Consider the following 16,455-nt stretch of genomic DNA (forward strand, 5'->3'; position numbering starts at 1 on the left):
GCTCGTACAACTTGTCCAAAGGCACTAGGTTCACACTTTTGAAGCAGGGATCAGTGAGGTTAGACAAAAGCTTCTTACTAACGCTGGCAGAGGAGTAAGGTCACTCCAGTGTCGAGGCTTTGTGACAAAGGGAAGATTTAAGTGCCGGCAACCGATGGCTGAAGAGCCAACGCTTACTTCGGAAGTGGGGGTTTTTTTTCTTCTTCTTCTTTTTTTTTTTTTTTAATGTGCTTTTGTGCCTCCAGAAAATAGGAGAGGCTGTCTTCCTTTTAACCTTTTGTAATTCCCTGTCTATTCCCTGTGACATTCATTCAGCTGCCAAGTGCGTTTGGCAAGGCTGGGCCAGCGAGCGCAGTTCCAGTGACCGCTAACCTTGGTATGTCCTGACACTTATGATGAGTATCTGCAGGACACAGAAGGCAGGCAGGCTGCTATGTCAGGCTTTTATTATGTACTGCAGAGGCTGGGGACAGTCAGTTTAATAAAACAAATCATCCTTGAAGGTAAAGCAACTGGGAAGAGGAGGAGGATTTAAAAAAAAAAAAAAAACACCAAAAAAAAAAAACCCCACACACATCTTTGCTGCACAGTCAAAATAGCAATCTGAAAGCTTGTGCCGCAGCCACTGACCAAAAGCGGAGGATGATTTACCTTAGTTTTTCATCCCCCTCTGAAGGATCATTTTGTCCTTTCGCAAACTACATTTCCTAAAACACACACACGTACAGCTGTGGCAAATCTTGACACATTTACATTCAAAATTTTATTGGCAACTTCAACAGGTACCATGAAAGCCACGAGTCCTTATCTTTTTTTTTTATTGCTCATAAATGCACACACAATGACACGCTGCAGCTGTTTGAATTGTTCTAAGATACCCTTCAAGTCCAGAAGAGCCCCCCTACCCCCCACCCACCTTCTCCTGGCAAACGCACTGTGTGATTGACTGCTGCCACCTGATGCTGAGAAAGGGCTTCGAGTTTGTTTGAGGAATGACTGATTCTATTCAAAGACAAGTCCATAGATTGTATTTATCAGTCTTGTTTTTGCAGGTTGGTTTTTGCTTACAGTTGAAGAAAACTGATTACCTGGGGGGGGGGGGCTACAGTCATCCAAGTTATTTTGACTTTGATATTAATTGTCCATTCACAAATGCTTACTCCATTGTGTTTTTATTTAGTTGTGTACTTGAGCACATTTTTAAAGGATACCTTCCAATAGGTTTCATTCTCAAAATCATTTTGCAGTGTACCAATTTCACCACACTGAATAGTATTTTTACCTCAGGTGAAAGCAGAGGAGATGGAGCAAGATAGTGGCTGCTGAGAGAGCACCGATCAGTATAGATCATTCTCAGCATAGCTATCTTCTGCCGTTTACCATCATGGGAAAGCAAAAGGTGAAGAGAAAAGAGCAATCAATGGTCCCTGTACCCATTCCGTTGACTGACTTCATAGATTCTTATGTTGTGTGGTCATCGGCAGCTGGCCAGAACTTGGCAGCTGGAGTGGGCTTGGGGAGTTTGTCCAGTGGGTTGCTGTTGAGGCCTTGTTAAGTGCTGGAAACACTAGAGTTTCTTCCTATTCATAATGTCGGATGCTTTGGAGTTTGAGTATTAAGGGGAGGAGTATTTCTTTGTCTGGCCAGCAGAGCAGAGCAGTTGGTGAGGAGAGCCAGTCAGAGCAAGGGGGCATGTTTTGGGTGAGACTAAGGAGGGCCTGAAATCTGGATGGCCAACAGCAATAACCAAAGGGGAAGAAACATCCATTTCTAAAAAGAAGGATGTCCTTATTTAGTTCTGTTTCAGGAAGGTCCAGGTTATAGAAAGCTCTATGGACATCTTTATGGACATTCTTAACAGAGCAGGAAGCCGGTCTGAGGAGCAGCTGGTGTTTAGTGCCGTGAACTGTAAACCAGGGAACCCGGGTCAATTCTGGAAAGGTAAGCATTGGAAATGTAGGCCAGAGTTTTTAAGGCCTACATTTCTGGGACCTACGGCGGTACTTTACAGTGCCTAACACCAGTGGCGTACCTAGGGTATGTGGCACCCGGGGCCCATCATTTTTTGACACCACCCCATGTAAAAAAATATTTTTTTGTAATGACCATGAAATGGAATAAATGGTCAGAATAGAAACAGGCAGTGAAAATTTTCTTATATTCCAAACATAACATAACATAAATTATGTCTGAATTGTCATGACATCAGAAGTACATATGGAGTAGTTGCAGGTGATGCTTGGGACAGTTCTGATTGTGTTAGTTCGGTTTTATGTGTTTTTTTGAATAGAAGGGTTTTTATTTCTTTTTTGATGGTTTTGTAGTCTGTGGTCGAGGTCAATAGGTTGTAGAGTTGGGGGTCGAGTGTTGCAGCTCGATTGGCTAGGAGGTTGTCGAACAGTTTTTTTCTTTTGACGTTTTTGGTTGGAGGGTGTGTGAATGGTGCGTGAGTTCTCCTATGTCTGGTTGAGGTGGATTGAATTATTTAGCTGAAGAAATTAGTTACCCCCTCATCCCACACACATTAATTCTCTTCCATTTTTGTTCCCATTATAAAAAACACTGATAAGTTCCCAGAAAAAAAATACATTAAAATAAGAAGTGAAAACAAAGGCCCCTACAGATGAGAACATAACATAAGAATAGCCTAACTGGGTCAGACCAATGGTCCATCATGCCCAGTAGCCCATTCTCATGGTAGCCAATCCAGGACACTAATACCTGGTCAAAACCCAAAGAGTAACAACATTCCATGCTACCGATCCAGGGCAAGCAGACACTTCCCCCATGTCTTAATAACAGATTATGGACTTTTCCTCCAGGAATTTGTCCAAATCTTTCTTAAAACCAGCTACACTATCTGCTTTTACCATAACTTCTGGCCACTTCATTTTTAAGTTTAGATCTTTCCTTTCAAACAGAGACCTTGCTAGATGTCAAATACAGCACAAGGTAACTTCACATGGACTTAGCTGTGCAGGAAATGTGAATCTCCTCATACACCCACCATATAGTGCAAAAATGTGCAAAGGTCTGTTTTTTTCTTTCGATCACTACATAGCCTAATGCCACACAAGCAGCGCTGTTACAAACATATTCTGTAGGTCAATGCTAAGGATAACAAAGTTTCCTTCCTTGGACCAGAAGGAGATACTGATAAACCACTGGAAGAGATCCCAAAACAACACCCAAAGACCCACTCAGTGTGTGAACCAGTTGAGTGGAGTGGACTAACTGGGGGGTGGAAATGGGCCTGGAGTTTGCACAGCAGAATTTCCCAGACCACCTCTTCCTCTCAACACATTGACACGCTGCCACCACCACCACTAGGAACACCTCACTGGGTAGGCCAGCTATGCTATAAACTTTATAAAACACATTATTATATTTTCTTATAAAGCACATATTTTAACTGAACTCTCTGACATCCTCAGCCTTTCCATTCACAAAAATAGAAGGAAGAAAAGTTCCCATTTCCTGCTGTCTCATGTCCCCGGCCTATACAATATTTTTTTTCTGCAGACCCTTCAAAAGTCTGACCAAATCCTCGTTTCACTTGCATTATAAAGTACTGAGGATGCCATCTCTCCCCAATCCCAGGTCCTAAAGTCTAAGACAGTAGCGCAAACTAATGCTGCCAGATTCAGGAAAAAAAATTTTGATTCGATTCAGCCTATTGAATTGGTTTTTCAATTCGATTTTCCTGCCCAGTTGGGTGATTTTTTTCAAAACTCCTGGTGGGTTTTATAGCTTTTTCACCCCCTTTGGCTTCTCCTAATCACACTGGCGCTGTGGTGTAAATAAAATAAAGAAACAAAAAGGACTTTTCCTCTCTCTGTTAAATCCTAGCTCACATTTGCAGTCCAACACCAGCTCTGGCAGGATACACATTTCAAATCTGACATATTATAATCACAAAACAGAAAATAAAATTAATTTTTCTACCTTTTGTTGTCTGGTTATATTTCAAATCTTGTTGGTCCAAGGCTCTGGTTTTCTTCTGATAACTTGGGGTCTCCTTCTTTCTTCTTTCTGCATGCTAACCATCCATCTGCCAACTCTGTCCTCCCTTTCCATTTCCCTTCCCTCCCCAGGAAGTCTGGTATCTTTCCTTTTTTTTCATCTCCCTCCACAGATCCACCTTTTCTTAACTACCCTTTCATCCGGCATCTCTCCCTCCTTCCCCACCACCGGAGTCCACCATCTCTCCCTTTCTTTTCCCAATTACCCTCCTATCCAGTATCTCTATCCCTCCTCCACACCATCCCTTGTGTCCAATTTCTCTCCCTTTCTGTTCCTTCCCTCCCTAAATCCCATGGTCCATCATCTCTCTCCCTTTCCTCTATTTTCAGACCCATTATTTCTTCCTCCCCCCCAAAGTTTGGCATATGCACGTCTCTTTGAACACCCCCTTCCCTCCGTGTACTTCTAAACCAGGGTCCCCCCAAAGGCCTGTCCCCCCTTAAAGGTTTGCCTGTCCCCCCTTGAAGGCCTGCACCCCCCTTGAAGGCCTGTCCCACCTCCTTGAAGGCCTGTCCCCCCCCCTTGTAGGCCTGTCCCCCCCTTGAAGGCCTGCCTGCCTGTCCCCCCCTTGAAGGCCTGTCCCCCCCTTGAAGGTCTGCACCCCCCCCGAAGGCCTGTCCTCCCCCCTTGTAGGCCTGTCCCCCCCCTTGTAGGCCTGCCTTCCTGTCCCCCCCCTTGAAGGCCTGTCCCCCCCTTGAAGGTCTGCACCCCCCCGAAGGCCTGCACCCCCCTGAAGGCCTGTCCCCCCTTGAAGGTCTGCACCCCCCCGAAGGCCTGAACCCCCCCGAAGGCCTGAACCCCCCTTGAAGGCCTGTCCCACCCCCTTGTAGGCCTGTCCCCCCCTTGAAGGCCTGTCCCCCCCTTGAAGGCATGCACCCCCCCGAAGGCCTGCACCCCCCCAAGGCCTGTTCCCCCCTTGAAGGCCTGTCCCACCCCCTTGTAGGCTTGTCCCATCCCCTTGTAGACCTGTCCCCCCCTTGAAGGCCTGTCCCTCCCCCTTGAAGGTCTGCACACACACCCAAAGGCCTGTCCCCCCCCTTGAAGGCCTGCCTGCCCCCCCCCCTTGAAGGCCTGTCCCCCCTTGAAGACCTTCCTGCCTGTCTGTCACCCCCCTCCTCCTTGAAAGCCTGCCTGCCTGCCCGCCCGCCCCACCCCGAAGGACCGCTCACCCCTGGCCTCCCCGCACCACTATGAAGCAGCACTACCTATGCTCCCGGCCTTGCCGTTCAGTCCCCCCCCACCACCCCCGAAGGACCGCTCGCCCCACTGACCTTCCTGCACCACCTATGAAGCAGCCGCAGCAGGATCCCGACGTCAGCGATCTCTGCGCTGCTTAGGCGCTGCTTCCTGCGCCGCGTTCCCGCCCCTCCTCTGATGTCAGAGGAGGGGCGGGACCGCGGCGCAGGAAGCAGCGCCCAAGTAGCTCAGGTATCGCTGAAGTCGCGATCCTGCTGCGGGCTGCTTCACAGGTGGTGCAGGAAGGTCAGTGGGGCGAGCGGTCCTTCGGGGGTGGGGGGGGAATGAACGGCAAGGCCGGGAACACCCCCTCATGGCTGGCACCCGGGGCGGACCGCCCCTCCCGCCCCCCCCTTAGTACGCCACTGCCTAACACCACTTCTGGCTTTAGCCATGCCTACAGTGACGTTAGGCATCATAAAGCACCTCTGTAGGCGTGATCACGGTGCAGTTGTTTTAGGCGCCCTTAGACATCTTGAAAATTATTTTAAAAGGTCTTTTAACAGTGTTTTGTACCTGGTGCCTAAGTTAAGGTGCCGTTTATAGACTATGGGCCTTACTGTGCCTGACAGGTGTCTTATGTATTCAGGTATGTATGTATTTTCTGTTCCTGAAGGGCTCACAATTAAAGTGAGATTTGAACCTGGGACCCTTGGTTTATAGTTTACTCCACTATTCATTAGGCTGACCATCTGCATGGATGTCTGTGTGACCATTTTCTAAGGATGCTAGTTAGATTGTAAGCTCTTCTGAGCAGGCACCATCTACTTAATGTCAAAATGTACAGCACTATGTACGCCCTTCAGTGCTATAGAAGTGATAACTAGTAGTAGTAGTAATGCTGCTATACAGACATCTATGTTCCTTGTCATCATCATCCTCCTCCCATTAAAAATTTGGATGTTTCAGTTACTGAAATGGATATTCATGCTAGACATTTCCAGTGCATAGATGTCTATCTCACATATTTTCAAACATATCCTATTCAAAAATACACAGGAGGTGGGTGTCCATTTGGGACATTCTTACTTGGAAGTCCCTATTCTATTTAGGACATCTTTTTCAAAAATGCCCCTCTGGGTGTATTTTCAAAAGATACTACTCCTTAAGACGAAAATGCAGTCCCAAATGCAGTGCCCTGAGGAAAATGTCACGTCTGTTCAAGAATTAACTGATTTTGATGAAGGATAATTTAAATACGTGATCCAAATTTCAGTGCCTAAAGAATATTGTTTGGAGATATAATCCCTTCTGTACTAATTTTCCTAAACCCTTTATTAAATCTCCTAAAGATATAGGGCTCAATATTCAAAGCAAGGCTTCTACCTGCTTAAATGGTTCCTGGCTGTTAAGCTCCCGATATTCAGCAGCACTTAACCGGGAGTGCCACTGAATAACAGCTATAACTGGCCATCCCAAAAATAGGCTGGTCAGAGGCGGTAAATGAGGTGGAATTTGGGAGAGGCCAACAGTTAAGCAGGTTCCAGCAATATTTAGGGCCCCTTTTACAAAGCCACAGTAGCAATTCCCAGCACAGCAAAGGTGACAAAGCCCATAGAAATTGAATGGCTGTCCTAAATTCAGCCACATAATTGTGTGTGACTATTAGCCACAACCTGCACACCAAAAAAGAAAATTATACAGGGGCCTGCTCATCCCCCCCTCCTGTCCCAATCCCTCCCTTCTTTCCTGATCTTCCCTCCTCTCTCTCTGAAGTGAGTGTCCAAGCCTTCTCCTTACCTTCCTCCCTCCCTCCTACCATGCAAACCCTCCTTCTACCCCTTCATAATTCAGGATAGCCACCTCCTCCCCCAGGCTTACTTTCAAGCCCTGGTGGTCCGATGGGGGGGGGGGGCAGGCAGGAGTGAATCCCACTTGCTCCTGCCCCTAGTGGCAACTTTTCCAAAATGGCTGCCGCAATCTTTTGCTGTGGGCTAAAAATTGACCTTATGTTTTATAGGTATGCAAAAAAGTTTTGACTTTTCCTCATGAAAATCTTCCACCACGGTGTCTGTTCCCCTGTTAAGAGTTTTGAGTTGGAAGGAGGGACCTCAGAGAAGCCCTAATATTCGTTGGAGGTTGGATAATATTTACTACCAGGGGAATTCAGTAAATGGTGCTCAAATTTAGGCATCAGGGAAAATCTCTGCTACTTCTGCATGGTGGACCCTTCCAAACATCGAACTGGCGAGTATGCATCTGCATTCACATATTCAGATATTCCTTCATCCATCACCCCAATGCCACATTGCTCTGAGCTTTCCATACCCACTTCCCCATAGAGAGCAGCTGTCTTCAGAAGAGAGCAGCAGTCAGAGAGTGAGAGAGGCATTGTAGATCCAGTTTGCAATGTCAGTGGTGAAGCTGATGAAAGAAACCCATACTATCCAAACCAAAAAGACCTCAACGACTTGATCAGTGATCTTGGTCTCACCAAGTCCAATAGCAAGCTTTTGACATTGAGGCTCAGGCAGTGGAACTTGTTGGATGAAAGTATGCAAGAAACAGATCAGAGGAAGCATCACCAAGCTTTTTCCACCTTCATCCATCAAGATGGGCTCTGGTTCTGCCACAATATGATCAGTCAAAGGCAGGACTGGTCATGGCAGACCGAGTTCACTGTGGGGGAAAACAACCTCAAATGGGAACCACTGGTGCACTCCCAGAAGGTTCTTATGCCACCACAGCACATCAAATTAGACCTAATGAATCAATTTGTCAGAGCTCTAGATAAGGAGTGGGAAACCTTAAAGACATCTTCCCTAATCTGTATGAGGCAAAGGTCAAAGCTGGTGTCTTCGTTAGAAGAAAATCCTGGAGTGCAAGGAATTTTCCAAGAAGCTAACTAGGAAAAAGAAAACAACTTGGAACTGCTTTGTCACATTGGTCTGGAGCTTCCTGGGTAATCACAAAGCCAAAATCTACATAGAGTTGGTTGAGGATCTGGTGAAGAATTACAGTAAAATGGACTCTAGGATGTATCTCAAAGTCCATGTCCTTGATGCTCATCTTAAGACATCCAAGGAGAACATTGGAGCATACTCAGAGGAGCAAGGTGAGCACTTCCATCAGGATATACTGGACTTCAAATGCTGCTACCAGGGACAACATAATGAGAACATGATGGAAGACTACATCTGAGGACTGATTTGTGAAAGTGATTTACAATATAATAGCAAATCTCAAAAAACTACTCACTTCTAAATCTCCTGTGGTCATCTTTGTGAAGCTTCAATATAAATGCATGTTAATTGTGATTCATATGTTGCTTTTTATGACTTTATAAGAATGAAAAGATGAATGTTCGGCGTTTTCACATTTTAAATAGATAAATTGCAAGATTTCACTATCCTGGTCACAAAAGCAAAGTTTTATGGAAATAACAGACATTTTCTATACTTTTCAGACATGAGCAATTAGTAAATTATACTTCAGGCCTGATTCTCTCCCTATGCATCCCAATTTTAGTCGGTGCCAGACATCCTACCACCATCTGGCAGCCAATCCGAAGGCTTGTTTTCTAAAAAAAAACTTGGGTGAGGAAGGATGCCTACATTGTAGGCATTTGTCGCGGGTCTGTAGAGATGTGTAGGGACAGTTAAGCACACCCATGGTGGGGCATGGGCATGGTTTTGTCCTGAAGTGGCATTGGGCATGTTTAAGCATCCCTATAGACCTTCGACAGATACCTGAAATGTAGGCTTGCAAAATGCTGACCTACATTTCCCAACTGTAAAAGTAGATGCTGCAATTGGTTGAGCTGATCGCGGCATGGGAGTCCCCAATGAGCTGATCTGGCAGAACTCCCCGAAACTGCAGTTTCGGGTAGGCCTACCAGCTGAGCTGATTGGGGGTTCCCGTGCCACAAGCAGCTGATGGCAAGGGATCCCTTAGCAAAGATAGGCGGCTGAGCCACCTATTTTTGCGATCAGGCAGGCACGATTCTCTAACTGGCACCATTTGACATGGGCGCCAGTTAGAGAATCAGGGGCTAAGGTGTCTGGTTCTTAAGGTAGATGCAATTTTGTATCAGATTCTGGTGCGTGATTGACACGCGATTCTTCTTAGGTGGCCGCCAAGACTGGAGTCCTATACAGGATCAGGCCCTTACTGCCTAGGAACAAAAATTGTGTTAAATATTGTAATAGTCAACAGGCTTGATGAGTCTTGTCAACCTCTTCATAAAGTCACCAGGCAGTACTCATTTTGGTGCCTCAAATGTTAGACCTGTTTCTGGGTATATTTGACCTGCTGATTCCAAAAATGGTACCAGTTTTCTCCTATCAGGTCTAGTTTTTGAGATACAGAACATGTGCCATATGCCACTCTTCACTCTGCTCGCCCATTAAAAAATCAGGATATTTTAATGTAGTGTTTAAATTAATATCTTTTAAGCATGAAGGAAACATTAAAAATTAAAAGAAAAATGTACAACATGAAAATCGACTATATTTCATAACAAAAGCACAAGTTTATGATACAAACTTTCCAGTCATTCGACACAGACAAAGCTCCTTTTGTAAGACTTCCGAGAGTGGGATCTGCCAGGACAATCTCGCATAAGATTCCAACAATAGTCTGCCATCAAGTGTGCATCCCATCTTCCTTGGTATCTGGCTTCCATTGTTTTTATGTCTTGGTGAAATCTTTCACCTTGCTCTTCGCTTAAGTCACCAAGGTTCTCTGGAAAGTGATCTAAGTGACTGTATGGATAATGAACTTTAACACTCATGTTACAAGCCAAGAATGTGAAAAAGAAAGAGCATTGTGTGTAGTTGTAGAAACATAGAAACATGATGGCAGATAAAGACTAAATGGCCCATCTAGTCTGCCCATCCACAGTAACTATTATCTCTTTCTCTCTCTGAGAGATCCCATGTGCCTATCCCAGGCCCTCTTGAATTCAGACACAGTCTCTGTTTCCACCACCTCTTCCAGGAGACTGTTCCACTCATCTGCCTTCTTGGTGCCAAGAAAGTTTTTCACAAGAAGAACAAATGAAGACTAGGCACATAATTCTATGTTTTGGTGACAATTCACTTGAATCTGGAGTCGAGATATATTATATAATGATGTCAAGGCTCCATTCAAGCAGAAAAGAATCCAAATGGTCTTGAACAAAAAGCCTTCTTCCAAAGGCCCTGAAGAGTTGGCAGAACACTCTACTGGGTGAGGTTGCACCATGGAGCTATACAGAAGCATTATAGTGTTCTTTGTCTTATTTTCTATCCCTTTCCTGTTATTTCTTAGTATTCAGTTTGCCTTTTCGGCTGCTTCCACACACTGAACAGAAGATAGATAGTATGAGGGTTCTTCAAAACGTTTCTGCACTTTCTTGTTTTCGCGGGAAATGGTTGGGGCGGGACAAGTGGTAAGAGGGCGCATGATAGAATGTCATGAAAAATGAATCGCAGAATATGGTGATTATGTGGAAAAGTGATGTCATTTGCTTTTGAGATATTTAATAAATAGTGTTTTAAAAAAATAAAAGTGTGGAAACTTTTTGAAGATCCCTTATAGACAGATAGATATGGTCATGGATTTGGTGTATCACATATTGTCCGTGATAACAACTAGATCTTTTTTGGGGGGTAGGTGATATTCAGCCTGGGACATTCAGCATTCTTTTTAAACACTGGCTGCCATGGGCTGGTTTGACCTGGATATTAGAGTGCTGGATTGTAATTGGATGCTGATGCTGAACATCTGAGTCTTCTGCAGCCTCAGGAAGTTGTCCAGATACTATTCATATTCAGAACTGGTAACCAGTATACAAGTTAGAACAGCCCTTTCTCCAACCCAACTTTCCCAATTAGTTAGCTGGGCACTAGCACTGAATATCAACAGTGCACAAAACACTTTCAGCTTTACCTTAGTTCTGCCCTTGGGGCACCCCCAAACACAAACTGATGGTGCTGAGGTAGTCAGAGCAGATATTCGGCAGCACTGTCTTAATATCTGTAATGGATCCAGTCAATGAGAGATAATAGCTGTCCCAGTTGACGCCCTCTGAATATCGATCGACCCCTGTGCAAATATTGTACACTGTTTATCCCATATATAATAACTATATAGTCCATCTATTCTCCATGAATTGAAGTTATTAAAAGCATTAAGGTTAATCTTTTTTTTTTTATACTGTAGTTATTTAAGGCTGATTTATTTAACTTTAACTCCCAGAATGCCTTTGTGATGTCATCTTGTCATGTTTTATTGTCTGTGTACAATCTGTCAGGGCAGTTCTAGACACATGATTGTAGCTTACACTATACAAGGATAGTGGGATATCAAAGCACATGAATTATAATAAGCAACATTCCTGTGTGTTGTATCTATGTGTATTTATATAGATATTTTGCATTAGGTGTATATGTATATAATAGTACACATGATCTAATATCCTATAGGCTTGGGTGAGTATGGTGGTTATTTTAGAAGCTCTATTCCTGTTTTGAACATCTGAAAACTGGAATATAGATCGACATGGACATACAAACACTGATTTTATAAAGCTAGAATATCTAAAACAAGAGCATGTCCATATGGTAAGGAGGCTTCATCTGACCCCCAGCTAGGAAGCTGTTTTCAAAAAGGGGTTTTCTATGTATAGATCTTGGTTTTGCACATAGAAAAAGTCATTTCTAAAATATAATATGCCAGATACATGTAAAAGGTCTACATAGGCAGTGACACAATTCATACTTTTGCACTCTTTTAAGTGGCATTCCCAGGATGGAGTTGGACAGAATTGAGGATTTATACATACGTTTAGCAAACTGCAAAGTATAATTTTTGAGTCATAGCAGTTACATGTGTATATGTATGCCTACTCTGGAGCTTGCATAAATATACACGTGTGCCTGACACACGTCAAGGGTAATTTTATAACAGATCACCTAGGTTTGGAGGCCAAGCAGGCTGACATTTTGGGCCAGATTCTGTAAAGGACGTCTAATTTTAGGCATCCATAATGTAGACGTCAATTGACTTAGGCATCCAAATAAAATGGATAATAAGTCGAATTAATGACTGTGACAGAAGCAAAATAATAAAAAAGGATTAAAAGATAAATATAATATAATAGTGGTGCCAGCATTTCACTGCATATAATTTACCTCCAAGTACCCTCCAAGTATCCTCCAAGTACCCTCCAAGTACCCTAGTACCCTCCAAGTACTCCAAGTACCCTCCAAGTACCTTATTTTTTCTGCAGCCCTTCCATTTAAAGTTTAATATCTTTCATTGCTCAAAACTGACACATTTCAATCACTATATTGAAAATAAAATCATTTTCCTTAACTTTGTTGGCTGGTGACTTTATTTTTCTGTGCTTTTAACAATGTTTCCAGGGCCTTCTTGTCCTTTGACTGTTTTTCTCTCCGTCTTCACTTTCTGCCTTGCATCCATCTTTGGCATTAATTTAATATTCAATTTTTATGCTTTCTTTTCAAAATCTACAATTTTAATGAAAAACAGCATAAAATTTCCATTCTAATAACGTCATAATGAGACATAAGATTCCAGTTGGCCCATGTGCTTAAGGCCCCGCCCAATCAGGCCTTAGGCCCCTCCCTGGTGCATCCCACAATGCATTGGGAAGGGGCAGGCCCGCCTCATTTTGACAGAGGTGGGCCTTACTGCCTACAAAATGGGGGCTGGTAAGGGCTAACATGCTAATTTGTTTTAACAGTCATGTGCTAATGGTAAAATTAGTGTGTTTCAATTAATACCCAAAATAGGGAATAATGCCATTTTACCCCCCCCTCCCCCCGCAGTAAAAATGGTATTAGCACTTGGAAATGACCCACATAAGAGTGTACTGAGGCCACTATTTACTGCTGTCTGGTAAAACAATCCCTGCTAAGGCTGCTAAGTTTGGCTGAAAATAGATCCCAAACTTAGAAGCCCAGCTTTTGTTAAATATAAGGCTCTTGTTTTTCCTAGTATATATCTTGAATGTGCAAACAATGGATTTTTTTTTTTTTTTTTAGCAAGCTTCAGTTGACAGACCTTGAAATGCTACAAAGTAAGCAAGTGTTTTTGCGAAGTTATCTTATAGCACTATAAATATATTTTTTACATGCAAGAATAGCTGTCTGCCGTATTTAGAAATTGCAGGTGCTGTGTAAGTTGCCTCTTGCTACTGAATCCCCTTTGAAGAAATGGGGGGACCTGAAACTGAGAACTTTCCTAATGCCATTGTCTCCTTGTATCAGCAGGTTCCGGAGAGATTCCTGGAAGTGGCTCAGATCACATTACGAGAGTTTTTCAATGCCATTATTGCAGGCAAAGATGTTGATCCTTCCTGGAAGAAGGCCATTTACAAGGTCATCTGTAAGCTGGACAGTGAAGTCCCTGAGATTTTTAAATCCCCAAACTGCCTACAAGAACTTCTTCATGAGTAGAGATTTTGTGACTGTATGCAAACTTGCAGCCCATTTTCAATTCCCAAATGATGTGTGTGTAAATTGTAATTTCATATATATGTATATAGTCTGGCTATACATATATGTATAGGAAATCTTGTGTGTAATTCTTCTTGGACCTGCTTTATTTTTTTTTTTTTTTTCATTGTTCTGCTCAATTGTTATGGGGGGGAATGGGTTCGTTATTTTCCTACAGATTGCTTTTTACCCAAGGACCTTTAGCAAAAGGATACTACGGTCCAAATGTGCTAAGCATAAAAATGGGAAGTACTGTATATCTGTCTCTAAATGTGGTTAATTTTGAGGGATAAAAAGTTTGAGGTGCATAAATCTTGTTTTAGGAATTTAGGGCATTATTGGGTTGCTTTTAAATTATATTGGCAGTCTTCTTGCTTACTGCAACATTTCATTTTGGCCAAAGTCACAGCACAGTAAGACCCATTATTGTTCGGACTGAGCTTGAGTCCATTAATACACCTGGGTCACTGGATTAAGTGTAAGTACTTTGTTATTTACAACAATCTTAAAATAATCTAGTTTGGTACTAACTTAACAATAATGGTGCCAAAGCAAAACAAAAGCCAGTTTCCATATGGTGGTGCCCAACACAAGTGGTTAAATTGTCCAATTTCCTATTACGACAAAGCAATTTTGCACAAATCCATGAACTTTTACTGCAGGGTGAGGCCAGGAATGTATGAACAATGTTGTGGCACATTATTCGAATTTTATATACATCTTCACATGCATATACATCTGTGAATCAGCTTACTTAAAGCAGGTATTTTCATCTCTGCAGACTGTTATGTGGTGGTTGGCACAGGAGGGTCACATGTACATAACTGTTGCACCATGGATTTGGAAGTATTGCATTTTCATGCTGTATAATACAGGTTGCCTTTTATTCACATGAAATATTTCCTTTAAAAATTGTTTCCATATATTAACTTTAGAGTAAGAAACTGCTCCAAAATAATTGGGCCTTGCAACATTCGCCAGTCTCTTTTTCCGAGTTTTTCTATTTTCCTAGCTGTTTTTGCAAATAACAGGCCTGTTCGTGAAAGTGCATTCCCTTGATAGCAAGCATTATTAGTAAATAGGCCCCATTACAGCTTGCGCAAATTCAGTGCTTCTGAAAGCTAAGATACACTCGGAGAAGTTCTGCCTTATAATAAATTCAAAAGGAGACATAAGAAGTAAATGATCTCTGCAATCAGTATGAGAGTATGTGCATCTCTTCTAAAACAGAAATGAACGTCGACCAAATTGTTAGTGGCCCCTCTAATGGGAAAAGCTCGCTTCAGGTACAAAACATATGTTACTGTTACAGGAAGATGCCAGAAAGCATGCTACGGATTTTCTGGGCTTTCCCCTCCTGTGGCTCTCTTTTATATTTACTATTTTGACAGTGATTTTGCAGTGTTTTTATTTGATTGGTTGCTTGCTTGGCTGGATTTTTTTTTCCCCCCTTCTGTTACACTTTTACCATTCATCTCTGACTCAACTTTGTACAGATGCAGTAGCAGTTTATTACCCCATATAGATCACTGCCTAGACTGAATTGATCTGTATAGCTTGAATGATTAGTAAAGTAAAAATACACAGACCACCCAGAGCAGCATTATCTCCATTTCTATGACTTTGTTCTTAGAAAACAAGGTATTTCGACTTTGAGGGCTTCGTCGTCTACCCGTGTCACTGTAGCTGACCTGATCACTGCAATTTTGCTTCATTTACAAATACTGCTGAGAGGCAGAAGTGTGTGAAAGCAATTGTCAGCACAAAGCCTTAAAAAAAAAAAAAAAACCTGCTGACTTCATATTAAACAGCACAATCCGAGGATGCCCTGTCATTCCATTCACTAGCAAGGGATCTGTGGAGTTCCATGGACAATGCAGGGATAAACGGCCAACAGTTTCACTCTGCATCAAGTATCGTGCTACAGCCACATTTTCACAGAGTTGTTGTGGAGGGGGTAGAAGTTAGTACATTTAAATGTGTGCGTGTACTTTTCAAGGGATAATTTTCCAAGTAATAATACAAGTAATAATACGAGTCGGTTTTTCAGGATTTCCCCCCCCCCCCAATGAATATGCATGAGATCTGTTTGCATACAAAGAAGGCAGTGCATGCAAATAGATCTCGTGCAGATTCATTGGGGACATCCTGAAAACTGAACAGGGTTTCGGCCCTCAAGGATCGAGGTTGCCTACTCCTGTTTTAATTAGAAAATCCTGCAAAGACTATGATGGGAAAAGTATGTGTATTCTTTTCACTAATATGGGTGATCGTAGAATTACACCCACGTTAGGTGCAGCGCTCCGCTGATAATACAAAATCAGGCAAATTTTTAAAGATTTAGAGGTCCTTTTACTACTGTTCGCTAAGCAGTTAGGATGTGAATTTGTACGCAGTAATTCTTCGTGCACAGCCATGGTAACTGTTGCTGGCCTTCCTTGATAGTGTGTGCTAATTGATGCTCTAACTGCATACCAGAGGTATGTGGCCAGAAAAATCATTTTGTGTCATTTCCTGTTTTATTTCTGTGACAATTTGCTTTGTTTGGATTTTCTCTCCTTATATCCTTAAGTGGAGGAATGGCCTACTGGTTGGAGTAGTTGCCTCGGCATCCTGAGGTTGTGAGTTTGATTCCCTCTGCAGCTCCTTGTGACGCTCCATTGCCCCAGATACAAAATAAGCACCTGTATAAAATATGTAAGCCACTTAGATTGTAGCCACACACAGAAAAAGCAGTATATCAAATCCCAGC

General features: G+C 42.9%; 1 protein-coding gene across 1 annotated transcript in view; it reads left to right on the forward strand.

The window, feature by feature from the left end:
* Nucleotides 1–15,354, forward strand: part of PROX1 (prospero homeobox 1) — a 177,073-nt gene extending 161,719 nt beyond the window's left edge. Inside the window, exon 5 of the mRNA XM_033939385.1 lies at nucleotides 13,479–15,354. Within this exon, the coding sequence (XP_033795276.1) occupies nucleotides 13,479–13,664 (186 nt within the window). The 3' untranslated portion in view covers nucleotides 13,665–15,354. The remainder of the gene's footprint in view (nucleotides 1–13,478) is intronic.
* Nucleotides 15,355–16,455: the final 1,101 nt, after the last annotated feature.

The sequence above is a fragment of the Geotrypetes seraphini genome, chromosome 3 (assembly GCF_902459505.1).
Source record: "Geotrypetes seraphini chromosome 3, aGeoSer1.1, whole genome shotgun sequence".
Taxonomy (NCBI): Eukaryota; Metazoa; Chordata; class Amphibia; order Gymnophiona; family Dermophiidae; genus Geotrypetes; species Geotrypetes seraphini.